General features: G+C 33.6%; 1 protein-coding gene across 1 annotated transcript; it reads left to right on the top strand.

The window, feature by feature from the left end:
- Positions 1–522: 522 nt before the first annotated feature.
- Positions 523–15,292, top strand: LOC118198015 (uncharacterized). Its single transcript, XM_035369602.2, has 2 exons — positions 523–670; positions 10,864–15,292. The coding sequence occupies exons 1-2, from the start codon at positions 662–664 to the stop codon at positions 15,061–15,063; spliced, it is 4,209 nt and encodes a 1,402-aa protein (XP_035225493.2). The 5' UTR covers positions 523–661; the 3' UTR covers positions 15,064–15,292.
- The last annotated feature ends 999 nt before the right edge of the window (positions 15,293–16,291 follow it).

Genomic DNA, 16,291 nt, shown 5'->3' with positions numbered 1-16,291 from the left:
AATATTCCTCTGTATTAATGGTATTTCTATGCTGGTTTTCATAATATAGCTGTTCTTAACCAATTCTAATTAACAATATCGGCTTTAAAGGAGAGAGAGATTTCTATAAATGGCCTTAATTGTATCCTCCAGAGAAAATCCCTGTAGACATAAAATGAAGGTGAACTGTTATTACTAAGAAATACGAGAGACTGTCGATTACATCTTTTCTTCCCCAAAGCGTGTGAATCTTTAATTGCAGATAGGTAATATTTAACCCGAGTCCCAAATTCTAAAATCCGAGAATCATTTCTCTTGAATAACCCAGTTCCATTCAACACCTCAGAAAATGCTCTTATTTATCACAAACTGATCAGGTATCGTGACTTCGGACGGCCACGAAGGGTTTTGACCCACTTATAAACAGTTTTAATTTTTTATTCTCTCTTCGTCTTAAGGTATCGGAGCCTGGAGGTTCTGGATGTCCGAATTATACAGCCCTTGCATAATAATGAACAGAAGCTACGAAAATGTCCCCTGGGCCCGGAGATGCTACTGGAGGGAGTGACCCAAGTATATAAATGCCTATATCGGTCATGGCCAAGGTTTGTTTTGGTGAAGAAGCCGTTTAGGAGATGATGCGGACGGGATAGCGGTGATTTCAAGTCTGGTTTCATCCAACATGATCGAGGTAAGCGACGATTATTTTAGATTAAATTATTTAATCTAAGACTAAAAAACAGGAACGCACTGTAGTGAGTAATGTTTAATTCAAAAATATTGCTTAAATTTTTTATTTTATTACGCAGAAGTGTAGAAATATATTAGTACATACTTAATACATAATTTTCAATAACTATAAGTTAATCAAAAAATGCAAAACTATATAAAATAAATCGAAAATGCGCAAAACTGGAACTCATCGATGTTATTGCAAATGAAAAAAATATATACGTTTGAGAGAATAATGAATTCATTTTCTTCTTGACTAGATAATATTGAAATGAAATGTTTTGTATTAATATAATAATTACTTTTAACCTGTTAATAATTGGATATTACTATTTTTACAGTAATTGATTTCACTATTTTTATAGTAATTGATTTTAATATTTTTGTATATAATAAAACTAATTTTTGATAGAACTAATGATAATAATTGGGTATTACTAATTATTGCATATATTAGTGTGTAGCAGAAATTCATTAAGAATTCGTAATGTCCATGTATCGTAAACATTAATAGTTTATTCAAAAAAGGCCAGAATAACTTTAATGCTATGTTTCTTGATTGCTATGAATGGCTTTCGTCCAAAGGTGCAATTCATAAAAAAATTCGTGATTATTGTAAATGTTCTCTGTTATCATAAATAAGCACAGTTTTAAAACTCATCAATCAAAATATTATTAATTCAAACTTCAAATGACTTTCTTTAGTAATATACTAACTAATATTTTAATTAACAGATAATAGATCAATATTATCTAATATAGTGATGAACAGATTACGATAGACTGCTTTTGCCAGCAAAGCATTCGAAGGCGTTAACGGTTTAGTCGATTAAGGTAAAACAACTCGAAGGCTTCTATATGTTCTTTCGTGGAGGACTTTCTAAGGAAAACTGGCTCATATTTACATTACACATGGAGAAAACTGCGAAAATGCCCATGTAGCTAGCCCGTTCCCTGGAATTTGAACCCATGTCGAAATACCAGTGTTTAGCGAATTTACTGCTAGGCTGCTCGTGAGCGGTTAGTCTAAACGAAAAGGATGCCTTCATGGAACCCTTTCTTAGCAAAAAATAGCTTAAATTCCTATTCCACATTTAAGAAAAATGCAAAAGCCTCTTCTAATTTGCCCATTCGACTATTGGTAACCAATCTCAAGATTTCGGTTAAATCAAAATTAAAAAATAATTTAAGAAGAGAATGAAAATTAGTTACTTATATTTTCTTCCGCAAAAGCTATCAAACATAATTTTCAATTTATTAGCCTCACAATATGATTTATGCAATCAATTTCTTAAAACAAACATTCCTTATTAAATGTAAAAAGCACCGATAAAGTACATAATTATACCACGTCCACAGAAATAATGCCAAATATTAAAAAAAGTATCAACTAAATAACAGTTCTTCTATTACTATCTTCTAATATTTATTTTGGTTGCCATGTAAGTGACTAAATCAAAATATTGTTATCATTTTTTACTTCCTTGTACGACGTAAAAAGGAAGTATTGTAATCGTGAAAATTTTCAGGCAGCATATTTCAACGAAAATATCCATTTCGACCGCTATCGAATGCAGTTTAACGATGTTTCTGCGTGATACCTGTACGTAAGGACAGAATAAAAGACTCGTTTCCTTCAAAAAATTATAAAACTGCTTTAAAATTAATTCTGAAGAGAATTTTTCGTGGCGTCTGTACGAACGTATCTCGCATAACTTAAAAACGAGTAGCCTCAGAACGTCGAAATTTTGTATATAGGACTACTATAACATGTAGATGTTCACCTCGTATTTTGGTTGCAATCGGCCTCACCAAACGTATATAAATATATTTATATATATATATGCACTCTGTTACCCGGCTCAGTGATCTCAGTTTCTTTACTCGTATATGTTTGTAAATTGTACATTTTTTGCTTTAAAAATGATTGAATTATGTTGTTTTTATCTTCCGGTTAAGGGTTTTATGTCTTTAGTAATTCTGTATGCAATATTTTTAGAATTATCAACAATTTTAAAGTTTTAAGTGCCGTTAAGTCTTTTTTTTTTTTTTTTTTTTTCTTTGATGGCGGCCATTGATTTTTTACTTTTGAAACAGTAGACTAGTGGATTTGTTGCCAATCTAGAGAAACTTAGCTTCGCAATAACAAAGATAACGCCTTCATTTATTATTGACAATTAAATCATGCTTAATCCTTTCTAGAATTTTTTCGAGGAAATAAGTGTTTCAGATTTACTTCGTAATTTTTAATATAGATATTTTGAGTTTTTATGTATTTTTGCCTTCTCGCGAAGTGAGAACTGAATTAATTGAATGAGAAATGCTCAATCGTCTGTGAAAAACTGTTTCTTTTTTGTTTTGTTTGCTTAATTTCTTTTATACATCATTCTAGCTTTATTATAGTATTTGAATAGAACATGTGACAACGATTAGATAATTCTATTCTTTAAATGATATAAATTTTGTGCATTATGAATTATAATATGAACGAAATATAATACTGTTAAGTGAAACTAGCGCCAGAGTGTCGCTATGGTAAACAAATACTTGAGTGAATTTTAAAGAATGCATTTATTCTATTGTGGTTTATGCACTGTCGGCGAAGTAGATTTAATTCAATACAATAAGTTTAAATGAAATGAAAAAAAAATGCGTATAATTTAATATTCCGTACAAGGAAGTCATGTGGTAGACACATCAGATTTTTTGAATTAATATTTCAGATTTCAGACTTATTATATTTTTTGGTTATATTTTGAATTTATAAGACTTATGTTTAAATAGCACGTAATGTAAGTAAATGTGCATGAAGAGAAATTATTAAATTTAAAACAATATCTTTCGAAATAATAGTTGCAGTTTTTCTTATGTGCAATGTTGTATGAATGCGAGCGGGTTTCCCTTAGAAATTCTTATACGAAGGTATCTATCCGTTAAAAAATGTACCTTTAATACGAGTTGTGTAATTAAATAATACGACGCAATATCATCGAAAATAATTCATCTGTATATAAAAATTGGCCAATTTTGGAATTTTAAGTCTTCTCTAAATTTAATTAATAAATTTCACGATGTTAATTATTTGAGGTTATCTAAGTAAATCCATATGCTGAAATTTTCTTTGCCTATTGGTCGAATTTGGTTTTCTACCATTTATGACTTTACGCGTCAACAGTCCTCTAAAAAACGAGCTCATCCATCCTTTACTAAACACTAAAAGCATCTTGGAAGGAAAGCTGTACCACATAAAGTAATTGCACTATTTATCATAGAATGATTATTTTAAACAAAAATATTTAATATCTAAAGCAATAGAAGCACAGATATTGAAGGAAACAAAATCTAAATTTTAGATTTATTTAATTAATTTAGAGCATATCCTATTCTGCTGCTCTGAATTTATTTATTTGCATGTATTGCATTACCTTTTGATTTTTTATCTGGTGACCGTGAGTGAAAAGTTCATCGTTCTAGACAGCGAACTGAATCCAGTTAGTGCAAAAAACAACCAAAGGAATCCAGTTGGTTGCTTAGTTTTCCTTTGCGGAATTAATAAGATTTATTAGGTGGATTTTAAACAGTTTATTTTGTGGCGTTTGTCAAATCTAATACCATTTTTAAAAATATGACGGCCTATTTAGTGTGCCTTCTTTTCTTTGTGCCCGGGGATCTTTTAAAAAAATCATAGAATTAATGCCAATCATGTTTAATAAATTTGAAACATTGTTAGAGGTCAGCGCTTTTTTTTTCTGTCTTAAGCAGAAGTATGGGTTAAGCAGTTAACCGAAAATACCAATTTCATCCTTCGTACCAATGTAAGAACCAATCATTTCTGGTAAATCTACTGAATCTGGTTTATCATCTTCTCCATTCATCGTTGATAGCATTAGTGCTATATTTTCTTTTTCCTTTTAATGGGTTCTATGAAAGTAGAATGCTTTCATTACTATCAATAAACACTGCTGAAATTCTCTCTCTGGTTTTTACATGTAAAAATGAGACTGATATCAATCTTTTATTTCTGCCTGGAGCTTCGACTTTTCTATGCAAATTTATTAGCATATTTCATAATTTAGGCATTATTTTATTTCCTAAATTAGTTAATTTACTTTTACTTTTCAATATAAATGTACATCTAAATAAATTTAAAAAAAAGGAAAAAGAAAGGAAAAAAAAAAAAATCTGAAAGCTTTGAGATTTTACATTACGCCCAAAGGACCATTTTTAACGTTTTGTGTGTTACTTTTATTTATTAAATACCATCATTTTCGCACTTAAATCATAAAATTCAATTTAACATCAATATTCCCAAATAATTTTAAAATGAGGATATCTTTAGAAATTTCGATATACAGTCTTGCGCGCTGGAGATAAAAATGTTTTCTTTTTCCGTACAGTGTTGCCATTGCTCGCTTTGAAATAGTTGAGTTTGTTAATCAAAAATTCGTTGAAGTGTTACAAAATATGAAATCGATAATAAAACAAATTCTAAATTCCAAATTAGGGCTTACAGATGCCCATATTTGGTGGAGGATTACGTTATTCAAAATTGGATACCTCTAGGTACCGTTGTTTTATCAAAATGCGAAAGACATAAATGCAGATTCTTCATTTTTATTCACATGCAGATTCTTCATTATTATTCACATTATGCAGGTTCTTCATTATTTAATTTCTTTAAATATAACACAGGGCGATAGTTACTTGGGGGCAACAATCTGAAAAATGAAACGGACATTTAAAGTTTTCAATGCAAAATGCGAAAACAAAATTAATAGCCCTGCCGGACTAACGCCCTTTCAGCTAAAAAGAAATGATTGGAGGGGAATCTCTAAATTTCTGAACACATAAATAGTTAAAATTCAATAAATTGCCTATGAAGCCAAATCCTTCTGTTCTACGATTTTTATCTTTATCTACGATATTTTGGGTTGTAGAGGCATTAAGTATTTTTTGAAAGAGAAATGAAAAATGAGCAATGCCCTTGCCGGTACTCAAACCATGGACCTCTCGAATACGCGCCGAGTGTGGTGACCATTACACCACGAAGGTATGCTAAGAAGGAAGAAATATCTTATATACTCCCCCTTTTAAAGTTCGACTGGGTATTAGGGGAACCAATCGCCAAATCCTGGTGGTGGAGAATCATCATCCACCACCATTTTAGTTCCGACGCCACTGTAGAGACATTAGGTTATTTCGAAGCAGGAGACATGAAAAATTTGCAGTGCCCTCACTGGGACTCGAACCTCGGACCTCTCGAATACACGCCGAGAGTACTGACCGCTACACCACGAAGGCATGCTAAGAAGGCCGGATAAATATATATTCCCCTTTCAAAGTTGTCTGCAGATTAGGGAAGCCAGTTACCAAATCCTGGTGTTGAAGAATTATCATCCACCACCTTTTAGTTCGAACGCCATTAGGTATTTTTTTTTTAAAGCAGGAGAGATGAAAAATAAGCAGTGTCCTCGCCGAGACTCGAACTACGGACCTTACGAATACGCTTGAAGTATGCTGACCATCACACCACAAATGCCTGCCAAAAGGAAAAAAATACCTTATAGTGTTATATGTTTTATGTTTATATGTAAGTAAAATTTATATTATATTTCGAAGTTTACAAAACACAGTACCTAAAGCATACATTTTAAATAAACATGCCTAATTAAACTACTATAGTATAAAGTAAATAATATAGCCTATATAAAGTAAAAATATAGCCTATATAAAGTAAAAAGCCTGAAATAATTCTTCCATTTGAGTAGACAATCAACTTCTCTATATATTCTGTACCCACTAAGTATTTTAAAAGCATGAAAAACTTGCAATCAAGAAATTATTTAACACTGTGATGCAAATTTTTAATTGCATAAAAAGTTATTAAATTGTCTTTCAACGCCAGCCATTTACAATGTATAAAAATGCAACATGTAAATGAATTTATCTTCAATAATAAAAATCTGAATTTTATTTAAAGTCTTGCACACTACTGTGAAAAGTAGAAGTATATGAATAATCTATTTTGATTTTAACTGAAAGCAAACTTTTAATTATAATATACTTAATACATTTCAGAAAAAAAAATAAAGTTTTCTTTCATCTCATTAAAATGTTTCAGAATTTATACCTTCATAAAGAATTTTCTCCAATGAAAAATATGTGAAATATCTTATCAAATTAACATATGTATGTATGTACGTATGTATGTATGTATATGTGCTTTAATAAACAATTACTTGTGTGTCATAAAACAGTAATTGTAATGCCAAAATCCAATAACTTCTGCTTTCTAATTGTGAAACCTTTATGCAAACAAATACCTCTAATCATTCATTATGAAATACAGAAATGTATAATTTAATTGTGATCTTAAAAGAATGCAAGCTGTTCCTCTTAATATTCTAAATTTTTTCCATTAAATCAAGAAAAATATTTCACCTTTGATATTCAATGCATTAGACCTAATAAAATAAAAAAAATAAAAAAATGAATGAATAACCAAAAAACAAATTATCACATTCTTTATAAATTTACAAAAGGTATAACAGTAGAAATACTTTTCATTTATTATAATAATGCTGCAATTATTCGCACCTATTAATTAAATGCATTACAAAGTACAGTATTCTCCCCAACCTAATACGTGACTTAAGGTACATTTGTAGTTCTGTGAGTGCACAAAAGCTGTGACATTCAAATCGAAACTTTCGAAATAAAAATAAGGACTACATAAGCATTTTACCTTTTCTTCCACCAGTGCTTCTTGCATTCAAATAACATTCGCGCAGTTAATTAATTAATACCAGGCAAAGTTTGAAAAAAGGCCATGATAAGTCTTTTATTATTTAAATGACATTCATTCTTTAAAAATACAAATGCTATTTTGAAGAAAAAATAATGAGAGAGTACCATTAAAAATTCTTTATTCAAAATACATTAAAAAAAAAAAAAAAAAAAAAAAAAAAAATGGAATTTGTCCGAAGCAAAATTTATGCCTTTCTTATTAAAGAAATCAAAATTTTCATATAAAAAATAAAAATAAATAAAAATGTACATGGTTGTTGCAACGTGGTAGGATTCAATAACACTTTGTAATCACTTCATTATTTTTTCCCACGCAAAGGCATCTCAAATTTCGTCATTTTCTTTTAAGCAAATACTTGACGAATTCTCGGCCACTTCCACTGGGCTGAGTAACTGTAACTGACTAGACAGGAATTTCGTGGTCAGGAATATCTTCAATTCTAAGCAAGTTCTTAGAATACAAAATGAACCGCAATCTCGTATATAGTTGTTTTTAAATTCTTTTAGAAGTTCCAAGTCGGTAGAAACTATCCTTGTTCACACTCATTGCAACTGACAATATATTGCATAATTATTATATAATTTCTATAGGCATTGTGTATAATATATATATGTAATATATAATATTGTAGAGTCATTATAACTTTTTAGGAAGCAGAAGACGCGAAAAATGAGCAATGCCCTCTCCGGGACTCGAACCTCGGACCTCTCTAATATGCGCCGAGTGTGCTGATCACGATGGCGGGGAAATACCTTATATACTCCCTCTTTTAAAGGGCGATTGGGGATTAGGGGACCCAATCGTGAAATCCCGGTGGTGGAGAATCATCATCCACCACACTTTTTCTTTGTTCGAGCGCCACTGTAGAGTCATTAGGTTATTTCGAAGCAGGAGACAAGACATGAAAAATGAGCAATGTCCTCGCCGTGATTCGAACCTTATATAATAACATATATAGGACCAAGTTTCCTTTAGAAAGTCTTCCACGAGGCATCTCTTACTTTGGCCAGAAAGCTATAGTCGAAATAAAATACTTACATCTTTTACAAATACTATCATAATTTTACCTGTACCTGTTTAGTTTAGTTTAGTTTAGTTTACGAGTATGCTGCAACCCTCCTGGCCGACAATAATCGGCCTCATGGTTAACGCAGCACACCCGACACATACCTGTACCTGTATCTGTATCTGCACCTCACAGCTAAAATAAAGATATAAAAAATGAAAGCTTACCATAAAAATTTTCTAACCGATGAAAAATTAATGCTATTGGATTCGAATGTTTTGAAAGCAGTAGCTTATAGTTTACTCCTTAGTAGTTTATTGTTTACTCTTATTAGGTATATAAGCATCTAAATCATATAAGGGTTCTAGATACTTCATCAGGAATATAAAATTTTAAAGACCACGTTATCTTAAAAGTTCCAGCTAGAGCAGGATCAGAGGTTTTTTAACATGATTCGGGAATACAGTTTAGTTACACCACATCTGGATTTAAGATTTGCATTAAAAATATTTCCAGTTATTATTGTGAAAGAAATCTCCAGAAAAACTTAAATTAATGAAAATGCTATGCAAAATTTTCTCATGGATTTTTAGAAGAAGACTGAAATATTACTAGTTCCTGTTACATAATATTTTGCGTCTTCGCTGTACCTGTTTGCGGTCGAAGATGTAACTTCTCTCCGACCAATTTGCGACATATTTGTTACGTGGATCTGCAGCTGTCTATTGCCGTAGAAATGATCGCTAATCCATTTATGATAAGGGGGTTTTGAAGGACTGCTTTCCAATTTGGCATTCGGGCGCATTTAATGACGAAATGGCTTTCTCTAAAGTTTTTCTCTCCCGGGGCCAACGTTCGTCAAAAACAAAATGATATTAAAACATTCACTTGGCACACCCCAACTTGAAATGCACCAGTCTTATTGCTATAGTGACCGCCACCAAACAGATATAATAGCTAGAGCATTTTTCCTGATAGACAAACAGTAACAGACTAAAGTAGTTATCGGTCATTTTAACGAATATTAGCATTGGGAATAGGAAGATATGAGAGGAGGATGCATCTCCTTCTCACTACAGTACGTACACTATACATTTCGGTGCACTATACTTCTCGATATATGTTATTCGTTGACACGATCGTTATAGCTTTGTTTAAATTAATTCCAGTAATAGTCATACACATGCACATAGGCATACACATTTAAAATTTTCTGTTTTGGTTTCTGTCAGAAACGTTTGGGATAAAAGTTCTGTGTTTCAGGTAAAACGCTGAATAGTCTTAGGACGATAGCGCAAACACGCAAGGACAAGATCAACATGTGTAACCTTCGTATTAATTTTATTGCAAATTTTGGACTTAAAAGCTATCAGTAACTCAGCAGGAGTCACAGGACTGCCGTCACAGCCCTGATAGAACAATGCTGGTCTTCTGTCATCGCATCCTCACCCCGCCAAGGAGATTTCAGAGACAATTCGCCTCAATATTTTCTTATTTTTACTGTATTTTATCTTAAGGTACCTTAATGGTAGACCAATTTGATGAGCTCAGAGCATCTTAGGACGGTCCGAGATGCGCTCAGTCATTCCTTACTAGGAATGTAGAACCGATTGACATACATATCGGACTTCGCTTTTTGATGGGTATACGCACTGGTGTATCGTGTCGTTAAGGTATAAGAAGATCATACGTGCACTGTAAATAAAAAAAAATGCATTGCTTGAGAACAGTCTCACTATATACAAGTACTAACAAAATAATTTTTATTATATGCATTCGTAAAAGTGTCGCGGCGTAGTGATTAAGAATTACGGTTATACAAAATAAGAAGCAAAATAAATAGAAAGTAGCATTAGTTTGTTAACTTTGCAACTAGACTTGAGAAATTCATTCCTCACAGCTAACTGATTTTTACGTGTGAAGAGGCGGAAAGTTTTGCATTTCATTTGTTAAAGTATGAAACTTTTTCTAATTTGAGAACTTTGTATGTTTTTAAAATACAGTATTTAACTCTGTGTAAAGGGTTAAGTATTGCATTTTAAAAATATTTGAACTTTACTGGTACAATTTTTCTAATGAAATTTTCTGATTTTGTACTGAAATATTTTAATTGGGATTATGTATCTAGGATCAATACTTACGAAAAACGCATATAGATATCCTTTTTATTTACACATAACACATATTTAGGTTTGAATTTAATTTTATTTATTTTAAAGACAAATTAATACTTTTTCACTACTATGAGATATAGCATTTATATTTTTTATTAAAAAATATTTGTTTTATAATTAACTTGATTTAATGAAAGTGACCATGATTTCTTTCCCCTTCCCAGTTACTTCTGATGTTGCTACTGATTGGAGCAGGTCTCCAGCCTTCATCATCAATCGAAGAGGAAGAAGAAAAGCCTGATGTCAAGTATAAAGGACCCATCGTGTACACCAATCTGCCACCTCCAGTGCTGTACTTTCCCAAGTTCCCCACAAAGCCAAAACTATCAAATAGAGGTTCTTCAGGGGACTTAGAAGACAAAAAGGTGGAATATGTTCCCTTTCCGTACAAAGATTTACCTCTTCTGGTCTATCAATCCGATAGCCAGCCACCGGTACATGTAGTCGAAAAATCTCCTAGTCAAGATACAAGTCCAGAGGTCACGACAATGTCTGACGAAAAAGATCAAATTATAAACTCCGCTTACCAGACAGGTCCCGCTATATATCAGATTTCGAGCAATATGCAGAGTAATCAGCCTCAGTATTCTAATGCGCAATCTACCAACACTCAGTCAAATTTAAACCACCAATATACAGGCAACATCATGACTTCTGGACAACAGCATTTTGTTGGTACTGGTAGTCCGCAAAATCAGCAGTACATAAGTATCGGCGTTTCTCCCATACAAACTCAAGTATCAAATGCTGGACTTCAAAGTATTCCGAACGCTCCTCCACCTCAAATGTCAGTGCCAGCTAGTCAATATCAGCAACAGCAAAATACCATGCCTAATCAAGTACAATATCCAGGGCAGCAAAATAGTGATCAACAGCAATACAGCATGACTACACAAATGCACAACTCAAATGAACAGCAAATGACTCCAGTGTCATCTCAAGTGCCATACTCTGGACATACTCTGGATGCTCAACAGTATCAGCAAGGGCAATACCAAGAACAACAAAATATGAAATTTTCACAAAATACACCAAATTCAATGCAAGTTCCAGCAAATCCACAACTGATCGCACAACAATTACAGGCTCATCAGCAAGTGCAGCTTCTTATACAGCAAAAACTCTTGCAACAGCAAGCACAGCAGCAGCAACAGTTCCAGACATATTCAGAACAGCAAGATAAAAATCCTCAATCTGGGAAGCCAGTAGTGATTCAAATGAGACCTGGAACAAGTTCGCAACCGCAGCAGCATTTGGGTATTTCCATATCAACGATCCAGCAACCTCTAATTCAAGTTAATCCCAAACAACAGCAACCTTACGAAGGAGATTCATCCTATCAAGTTATGCCCCAGTTGCATCAACATGCTTCTCAGCAACAAATACCTCAACAGCAGCATATGGTTCAACAACAGATGCCACAACAATATATGTCTCAGCAACAAATATCACAGCAGCAAATGTCTCACCCGGAAACGCTGCAACAGTACATGCCTCAGCAGCAAATTCCACAACAACATATGACTCAGCAAACGCCACAGCAACATATGACTCAGCAAATGCCACAACAACATATGACTCAGCAAATGCCACAACAACATATGACTCAGCAAATGCCACAACAACATATGACTCAGCAAATGCCACAACAACATATGACTCAGCAAATGCCACAACAACATATGACTCAGCAAATGCCACAACAACTTAAGACTCAGCAAATGCCACAACAATATACATCTCAACATCAGATGCACCAGCAGCAGCAACAACAAACGTATTCAAATGCTGACCAAGATAATGAGTCAGATAACCCCCAATATGTAAGCATCGGTGTTTATCCTTTTAATATACCAGCAAGTCCCGATAATCAAAATATTCAGCAATACTCTAACGCAATGATGCCACCTCAAAAGGACCAATCTCAAAGTAATAATGATTTAGGATCGAAAGAAGAAAATCAAAATATGAATTTGATGAGTGTACAGAAGCAGCAGATGTCACCTGATAGTTCACAAATGCATTCTAATACAGGTTATCAATTTATAAGCATAGACCTTTCTACGATTGCTAATCAAAATGCAATTTACCAAATGAATTCATTGGCTGAACAAAACCAGCAATCTGATTCTCATGAACAGATGGAAGCTAACCAAGAACAAAGTTATGGAGGAAATTCGTATGACCCGCCCCGAAAAGAAAACGTTCAACAGATATTAATTCACATTCCTCACAATTTATTATCAGAGCAGCAATCGCAATCACAAAATCACATGGCAAAAGAGGCAGAATTACCATACACAGGAGCAGCGCAAGTGGTAAACTTCGTAGATGGATCGAACAAAATCTCAAACAGTCATTTAAGTGTTCCAAAATTTAATGGTGATAGACAACATCACCTACAAACACGTCCCACGTTTGGTCGCCCTTCCTCTTCCCAGCGTGTTCCAAAACAGGTTACACATGGAGGAGGTGGACTAAGCTTTAGCATGAGCCAAGCCAATTTTCCACATTCATTAAACATCCAGAAACCAGATTTCGCCGACTTTCGTGTTCCCCCATTTCCCTCACAAAAGATTTTACAAAGTACTTCCACACAAATGAATTCTGTTAGATCAAAGAAATATCCTGAAAATCTATCTCATCAGAGTCACCATGGATACGGATTCGAACGGTATAGGAACTTGCCACAGTACCCAAAATTCAGGAATGGTTTCGGAAATTCACCCTTGGCAAGTAGTACATCTCCGCACGGTAGTTTCAGACATCTACATTCAGCAAATTTAGGCAGATACAAAAGTAAATCCGTGGTACCGCCTATTCATGGACATCCAGGAGTTTTTTCTAGTTCAAATGCTTATTTTACTTCCGTTAGTCCTGCATTTACGAAACATCCATTCAACAGGTACAATCCTTCTTTTTCTCCATCGCTAAGTTTCGAGCAATTTACTTCAAAAACGAATAAACCACATTTTATCATAAAAAGCCCATCAGATATTTCTGCCATTCACTACAGTCCTTTCCAGTCGACCTTAGCTGAAGAACTCCTGACAGAACCCAGTTTCCATACTCCAGGTTTTGGAAACAAGGGGCTGTCTTCAATATCGCACAATCTTACTAATAACTTGGCCATAGATGACGTGATGTTCGATGAAATAGACGAATTTTTAGATCCCAGTTATGAACTATTTGGCGGAGCTCCTAACATAGGACAAGGAAAGAAAACATCAGATGAACAAACGGACAAGTTTCTTCAGAAAGTTACCAGTGATATTCTCACGCACGACATAATGGGTGGATTACCGAAAGTACCTCCTCCTGTCCGTCCAGTCTACCATGCAATGAAACCTCTTCCAAACGCATTTAAAATTTCCTCACACGTACCACAGCATTTATACAATTACTTTGCATATGCCCCTGCCAACTTCGGAAAGCCTCCAATTATTTATCCTACAAGAAGCCACTATGGCCACTTTGTTTCTCACAGGCATCCAGTTGTCAGAGGTCATAGGCCCCATCCTCTATCCATCGTAGCTCCAAAAGGCGTAAAGAGAAATAGAGGAATTATTGGCAAACTGTTACGCAATGCTCTTTTGCCACAAAAAATGAAATCCAAAATAACAGCACGAGAAGAAGTGAAGGATGAGGATGACAGTAGAGACGAAGATAAAGAAGAGGTGGAAGATCTTAGGCGGCCTGTAAATGCCTCCCCCAGGTCCACAATTATAAAAACTGACCGACATGGATTGGATGGTATTTCAATACCTCTAAACATAGAGCAAACTTTAACCAGTAGAATTTCTGATGGCGATGACGAAGAAGATGACCAACCGAAGCCTCCAATAATTGTATATAAGGGTGTGAAACCGCCTATTGAAGTTTACGGAAGCAAAGACGATATAGAAAAAAGCAAAGAGAAAAATTCGGAGGAATCTGAAGACCCACTGCAGACGTCTTCATCTGATCAACAAATTACCAGTTACAGACCATACTACGAAGATCATACTACATCATTTGGTAGTCGAGATGGTATCGATTATGCGGATATGATGTATTCATTGCTTCCTGAGTTTATTAAGCATTCATTGTCCAGACGCAGCGATTTAAGAGGAAGCAGTGGAAAACATGATGAGGCATGGTATCCAGTAAAACGTTTCGTGTATCCCTCAGCAGATGATATAATAGCAAATCGTAATGTTTCAGATAGCAAGGTACCATCGAATGCCTCTTCTACAGAATCTTTAGTGGACTCTCCTAGTTCTGTCAACTTCAGTGACGAAACTGAGTCTGCAATTAAAGAAGACATTGATGAACTTATTACACTCTTGCAAAAAGAGGAAAAGTCTGATTTAGTTGCTCATTAACTTTAATACGTTTAAAATTCCATCTTTTTCTAACTTCACTGGTTGAAGAACATTTTATGCATTAAATTATTCTATTCCTCTACACATGCGGGCGTATACTATATGTACTTCATTTATACTAACCTGAACACTTACAAACTGTAATGAATGAATGTAAAGAAATTTAGTCATTTTGAGAATATGTTCAAATCATATCGAGAATGCATGTAAATAAATGTCATAATGAGTATTTTTTTCGTGTTGTATTCAGTTTATGTGAAAGCACAAAACCTTATACTTTAGTATCCAATCGGATTTAGTTAATCTGCTTCATGTGAAAACCAGAATACCATTCTACTGCATGAGGATATATTCGATGATATATTCGCAAATGATAGGTGCGATATTTATTTACACGATTCTATTTAAGTTGGTTACTTTCATTTTTGTCTGGCTAAGTCATAAAATCAATTGAGCCACTTCTACCAAGCCGATATATTTTTAAAAATTACTCATGGAGATATTTGCCGTGAAAATATAAGCACAATGACTTTTATAAAATATGGTAAAAACTTTCTTATTGTTGAATTGTACTTTTTTTCTATTTTTCCCACATAAAATTTTTTAATGATTACCCTAATCATCGTCGACTTTCGAACTTTGCACTTTTGGATTGATTGTGTAACAGTCTTCTAAATTTAATATAAGTTTGGAACCGCTATTAAAATTATAGATGTTTAGTGATTTTGTTCAGATTTATTAATTGTGTGCTAACGAGGATTAGGAGGGTGCTAAAATTGATCAATTTTAAACTGAAATTATCGAAGAGAAATTTAAATGAATTGAACATAATCTTATACAATATCTCGGAAGAACTTAAAACAAACGTGATGTTCGTTGCTGGGCCAATTAGAAGAAACAATTTCCCGATGTTCAGCGGCAGTGGTTTTTTTTTTTTTTTTTTTTTATCATTTTTTCCTTCGTTCTGCGAATCGAAAAGGGAAATACACACAGTTTAAGATAAAAATTTAAAAAGAATCTGAAAGCTTTCATATATTAATTTTAAAATATTTGACTTCGCATAATGTGTTGCTATTGCTCGCTTTGAAATCTTTGAGTTTCTTAATTAAAAATTCGTTAAAGTTTAAAAAAGTATGAAATTGATAATAAAACAAATTCTAAATTCAAGATTCCAGGTGCCCATGTTCGGGTGAAGGACTACGTTATTTAAAATTTTATGACTCTAGGT

The sequence above is a fragment of the Stegodyphus dumicola genome, chromosome 3, assembly GCF_044657685.1.
Source record: "Stegodyphus dumicola isolate Sdum_Otavi_A_Nest chromosome 3, ASM4465768v1".
Taxonomy (NCBI): Eukaryota; Metazoa; Arthropoda; class Arachnida; order Araneae; family Eresidae; genus Stegodyphus; species Stegodyphus dumicola.
The sequence above is the reverse complement of the archived record's forward strand: the minus strand, read 5'-3'. Positions and strand labels throughout refer to the sequence as shown.